Source organism: Cnephaeus nilssonii (assembly GCF_951640355.1).
Source record: "Cnephaeus nilssonii genome assembly, chromosome: 13".
In the NCBI taxonomy this organism is placed as follows: domain Eukaryota; kingdom Metazoa; phylum Chordata; class Mammalia; order Chiroptera; family Vespertilionidae; genus Cnephaeus; species Cnephaeus nilssonii.
The window spans coordinates 38,707,616-38,713,615 of record NC_137084.1 but is presented as its reverse complement, the minus strand read 5'-3'; the positions used below and the strand labels follow the sequence as shown (position 1 = coordinate 38,713,615).

Genomic DNA, 6,000 nt, shown 5'->3' with positions numbered 1-6,000 from the left:
CCCCACATTTGGGCGTCTAGTACTCGAAGGCCCGTGGTTTCTGGACAGGCGGTGCTTTTCAAGTTTGAAACCGGCTCTACGTTCTCCAGATCTGGCGGGTGTGGTCCAGTCTGCACCTTTTCCTCAACGCACCGCACCCCCAAACGTGCTTTGGCCACACGCGGCGAGGGGAGGTGGAAGAGGTTGGCTTGCATCAGGTCGGAGGGGTGCGGTGGCGAGAGCGCCCGGAGCGCGCACCCACTCATACACTCGAAACCTGGGTGCCACCGCTCTGAGCGCGAGGTGCGAGCTGAGTCCCGCGCTCCTCTAGGAGCCGGCGAGCGCCCCGAGTTCCCCGCTGGCGCCCCAGCTGGGACCGCCGAGATCCCACTCTGCGGCGCGCACCCCTGACCCGGCCCCGCCCCGCCCCTGGCGGCCGTGAGTGGCGGGCGGAGCGCTAGGAGCGAGGCGCGCTGGGCTGTGCGGCGCCACCTCTCCCGGTGCCGGGGGAGGGACGGAGGGGCCGGAAGGGAGAGAGAGAGAAAGCCCAACCGACCGGCTGGCAAAGAGCTGCATGCAACCGGTGGGAGGCCGGGCCGGCTGGGGCTGGGGCTGGGGCTTGGGCCGTTTCTCCGCGGGTCCCTGGCGGCGAGCGCGGACGGCCCGGAGGCGGCGGCTCTGAGCTGGCAGGCGGAGGGTTGTCTCCCGCGCCCGCCTGCCCGGCGCGGTCCGAGGATGCGGGGGGGCGATGCCCGGGGCCAGGGACGCGCTCTGTCACCAGGCGCTGCAGCTGCTGGCCGAGCTCTGTGCCCGTGGGGCCCTGGAGCACGACAGCTGCCAGGAATTCATCTACCACCTGCGGGACCGCGCCAGACCCCGGCTCCGCGACCCAGGTGAGTGCCGCCGCCGCTGCCCGGCGCGGTCCGAGGGCCCTGGGCTGGGAGTTGGGGCCGCACCGGGGCCTGAGGCAGAAGAGCGACGCGGACTGGAAGGAAGGGGAGGGGGGGTTGCCAACGAGCTAGAGGAGGGGATCAGGAACCAGCGCCCCCCGGGCCTGATGCCGGAACCGGGCGGGGACCCCGAGGAAGGCTGCTGAGCGGGGCCGAGTCCAGGTGGGCAGGGGTAAGGTTGGAGGGACCACGCCCGCCACCTGCGCTACCTACGCTCGGGCTCCTGGGGGCGGCTCCAGAGCGCACAGCTCCGCGCCCCCTTTTCCCGGGCTCTGCGCTCCAGGCGGGCCGGGGGAGGCCGCGACGGCCTTGGAGCCCTGGGAAGGGGGCCGAGGCCCGAGGAAAAGTCTGGGAAGTTGAGAGTTGGGGACGGCCCGTGCAGCGACTGAATCCCACTGGGCCCTCTTCATCCTTGCGCTGAAGCGCCCATTTCCCTTCTTGGGTCTGGGTGAGAAGGGCGGGGAGGGATCTGTCTTTGGGTAGGGGACAGGGAGCCCCAGGTCCTGGGCATCCGGGCCTGAACCCGTTCCCCGCGGGTCCCTTGGCGTGGAGGCGGCCTGGGCCTGGCGCCTGGCATGACCAGCTGCCACCTCTGGGCACACCTGGGTCAGTGGGCTCTCTGGTCAAGGCTTGTGCACCTGCATAAACTTATCCCCAGTGAAAGTTGTGAAGCTCCTAACTTTGGAAAGTTCATTTATTTTGGCATTTGATCAATTAAGGCTGGAGGAGGGAGTTTTGGTGGAGCCATTTGCTTTCTCCAAAGGCTCTGGGTCTCCCAGGTCTGACTTCTCATCCACTACTTGTTACTGGCATACACAGTCCCTGTAAATATTTTCTTGAGATTCTACTCACCTGGAGAAAGTATTTTTTCGAATATTCTCTCAGCCTAAATAACTAAAAAAAGAGAAAAAAGGTAGTTGTGATTGGATTGTTAAAGATGGGATTAAAAAAAAAAGGCCTTTTCCCTGATAGTCCTGTGTATACATTTTGGAAATGAGCTATTGCTGTGCAAATTATCCAGCACAAATACCTCATTTTAAGCCAATCTGTTATATAAAAAATCCATTTCCCAAAGGATAAAATAGAAAATGGTTTGATTCATAAAGAGGTACACACTGAGCCTGACTTAAATAGCATTTCCTTGGATAGTATATTCAAAATGAGTCTGTAGGGTGAAGAGGTCTCATCTGTTAAAAGTTTACAATATATTTTTCCTACTCGAAGCCTTTTATTCCTATGGAAAAAGAAAAAAATATTGTTCTCTATTGCCTGTGGTTACATTAATTAAGTTTATTGGATGATCGGTAATGTGTTATGTACACAAAGTGGAGAATTAAGTCAAGAAATTCTGTTGATACCAAATGATTTCCCCAGAATTTTAATGTCCGGCCTTTGTGTGACATGCTGCACAGACCACAGGCATGGATGAGCGTGCCTCATGTCATGAACTAGGGGCGCAGGATGAAGTCCTAAGTGGGGCAAGTCCTGTCCTTCGGCAGCAGGAACAAGACAGTTATTTAGCATGCTTCGTCCAAAGCAAGCCTTAGTGTTGCTGTGTCCCAAGTCCTTGCCTGCGACTGTGCCACGAGTTCCCATTGTTATCCCCCATAAGCGGTTGTCTTCAGCTTTTGTACAAGAGAAGATGGATGAGGTCTCTTGCTGAGTTGCATGTTTAACATCTCTTTGGCCGATTTTATGCCTCTGTTCTTTTTCATACACGAGCTGGATTCCATGTTCTTAGGTCTCCCTCAGCTCCTACACCGGGCGGCCCTTGAGAAAGAGTCACAGAGAAGGTTCCTTACAAAAGACAGATCTGATTCTTTGGCTGAGACATAGCCATGGATAGGAGTATACCTTCCTACGTTTGGAGTTCTTGAAAGCACTGCTCCGCTTTCTTAAACTACAGCACAGGGGGTTTTGAGGCAGCCCCTGAGGATTATGGGTTTGTGTCAGGAAGTATCCTGCTTTTGAGGAAGGCGTTGGGAGGGGGGGTACTGTGAGTGAAGGTGAGAGGAACTGAGGCTGAAGTTGACATCCAAAGTGTACCCTCTCCCCCAGGGTACTTCAGTTCAGGCCAGAATTTTGTTTTCACTTTCCTCTTTCCTCTCCTTGCTTACATTAATTCTTACATCAGATGCATTTATCTCCCTCCCTCCGAAGCTGTTGGATTGTACACGCCAAGAGTGGCTTCAATTTCTGAGCCCTACCAGCTGAGTGGCTGGAGTAGCTGCACAACAAACACTGTGCATGGTGCCTCTGCTGTTGTGTAGTGAACCAGAACCACCCTGCACAGCAGCCCTGAACATGAGTCCCAGGAGGGAGCTGTCTGTCTACAGGCGTGACTTCCTTTTCTAGGAAGGAACCCACCTGGATGCCGCGCTCCAGCTTTCTCTGATTTCCGTCCATGGCTACCTAGTGGTGGCCAGGTGTTCTCAAGCTCAGTTGAGGAACTTTGGTTTTAAAAGGAGAAAACACATGTAATTCCCCATGGACAGCATAGTGGCATTGACTCTAGGATGTTTGTTAATGTTACAGGTGGGATAAGCCTGGGTTACAGACCAGTGGGCATCAGCAGGGTGATTCTTTCAGCGCTCTGATGTGGGAGTATTGCACCTTGTCTTTCTTAACTTGGTGTTAAGAGAGGATTTGATAAAGTGTGATTTTTGAAAAATGAAGCTAAGTCACAATTGGAACTAGGATGCCTCACCCAGTTCTTCTGTACCAACTATGGAAAGTAAAGTTTTGACCTTTAAGCTAAGTGTGAGTACCTTTTTCCACAGAAAGCAATTAGAATGCTTCTGCTAGGGGTCTTTCAGTTGTTTCATATACCAAAAGGGTGGGGCAAAAGTAAGTTTGAGTATGCAAAACACAGATTATTCTTGTATTACTATTAATTATTGTATTACTAGGAGCCCGTGGCACGAAGTTTCGTGCAATAGACTTTTCCTTCACCTGGCTGCCGGCACCAGTTTTCCACCAGCAGCAGTTTTCCTCTGGCCACCCGCCGATCAGAGCACCTCCCGCCAGCACGATCGGCCACCCCGAGAGGAACTCCGATCGGGAGGCGCTCCGATCGGCGGGTGGCCAGAGGACAACTGCTGCTGGCGGAAAACTGGTGCCAGCAGCCACGCAATCGGCCACCCCGAGTTCCGCCACCAGCGTCTTCTGCAGCGCCGGCCGTTTAAGCGGGCGGGAGGAGGGGGTCGGGGACTCGCGAGTCCCCGCCCCCCGCTCCTACCGCCAGCCAATCGGCCACCCTGAGTCCCGCCCCCCGTGCCTCCAGCCGGCCCAATCGTGGGCGTAGCGGAGTGATGGTAATTTGCATATTACCATTTTATTAGGTATGATTTGCCAAACAAAGAACTGTAAACCTACTTGTGCCCCACCCTGTATTGGCAATGTAGGACATAAACTTGCAAATCTCAGAGAATAGCCTTCATGGCTAAGGGAAGAGCAAGTGCAGAGGTCCTGAGACAGAAGTGTCCTTAATGTGATTCAAGGAAACACTGAGTTCAAGGGCATCTGAAGCAGAGTGAAAAAGATGGAGATAACAAGAAATGTGATTAAGGGATTGAGGGGGAAGAGCGTGTAGGGCCTTATGAACTATTATATAGTCTTTGGTTTTTACTCTGAATGAGATGTGGAACCATCAGAAGGGGTTGAGCAGAGAAGTGGCAATACTCTGTCTGCTGTGTTGAGAAAATACTGGAGAATGTCATGGCTAGAAGACAGAGAAACATGTTGGGAGGCGACAGAGGAGACAGTGGCTTGGACCAGGGCCGTCTTAATGGAGATGGTGGGAAGGAATTAGAGTATGGACCCTGAAGGCACAGTATTAGGGTTTGTTGATGGAATGGATGTGAGGAGTGAGAGAACAGAAGTTAAGGATGACTCCAAAGCTTTTTGACTTAAGTATCTCAATTTACTACATAGAAGACTTCAGGGGGAGTAGAGCTGGAGTGGGGAGGGAAATGAGGAGGTTCCTGATTTATTTATTTTTTTAATTGTACTTATTGTGTGTTTAACAGTGACCTGAAGCATGTCTTCTTTAACATCACCAACTGGTCTGTGCTTGAATTTTGTAAATGGGGACTTCATTCTCTCTCCTAAAGAGGGCCAGTTGATTATAGGACAGCATTTATTGTTAAAAGGTTTTTCCTTGTATGGAATGAAAAGCTGTCTTTAACTTTCATCCATTGATCTTGCTTGTACTTTTTCCCGTCAAAAGGAATGTCTCTTATGGGGGGTGGAGGGGTGGAGAGAATGTCTCTTCTCATTACACACCTTTGGCTGTTAGGGAGTAGCTATTTTAACTTTTCTCAACCTGTTGTTTCCACATCTGGAAAAGAGGATTGGAACATGGGACTTCTAGATTTTCACCACATTTTATTATATTCTTCTTAAGTCTTTTCTTCTGTAGACTGCCAACCATGTCGGTGCCAAGCATTTAATGTAGGCCACTTAACTTAATCCTTATAACGTCTTCTAATACCTTGCTGCTCAGTGTTCATCTGTGGACCAGGCCCATAGGTATCATCAGGCAGCTTCCCGCCCAGACCTACTGCATATGATTCTGTGTGTTAGCAGGAGCCTCAGCTAATTCATAGGGACGTTGAAGTTTGAGGGGCATTGCTACAAGATTGATGTATATGAATAAACTAAAGCTCAGAGAGCTAAGCTAGCCCAAGGCCATGGGTTCCATTTAAGAAAAGAGTTGAGCTTAAGTCAAAGTAGCACCTTAGGTAAACACCTCACATATTCTAAGAGTGTAGGAGTTATTGTCACTGCAAATTCCCTAGGTATTTTTCATCAGAGCCATCTTTAGACTCACTTTCTTTGTTCTGCACTTCTATATTGGATTTCATTTCTAAGTGTAGTTTAAATTCTATGCAGTTTTAAGGATTCAGCTCAGTTTTTGGTTATGCATTTTTGAATTATATGAATTTGAATGATATGAAATATTTGAGTTTTATGAATTATTCAGGATACTGGTTTTCCATTGACATTCTAGCTTTGTATTTCTAGAGACTTTTCTTCACTTTCTGGTTCACCTGGTCAATAGGGTGTGAAG

The 6,000-nt window shown here is 51.1% G+C and overlaps 1 protein-coding gene across 1 annotated transcript in view; it reads left to right on the top strand.

Moving 5' to 3' along the window:
• Window positions 1–727: 727 nt before the first annotated feature.
• SYT9 (synaptotagmin 9) overlaps window positions 728–6,000 on the top strand; it is a gene marked incomplete at both ends in the record, with an annotated part of 164,604 nt that continues 159,331 nt past the window's right edge. The window contains one exon of the mRNA XM_079789138.1: window positions 728–872. Coding sequence (XP_079645264.1) covers window positions 728–872 — 145 coding nt within the window. The remainder of the gene's footprint in view (window positions 873–6,000) is intronic.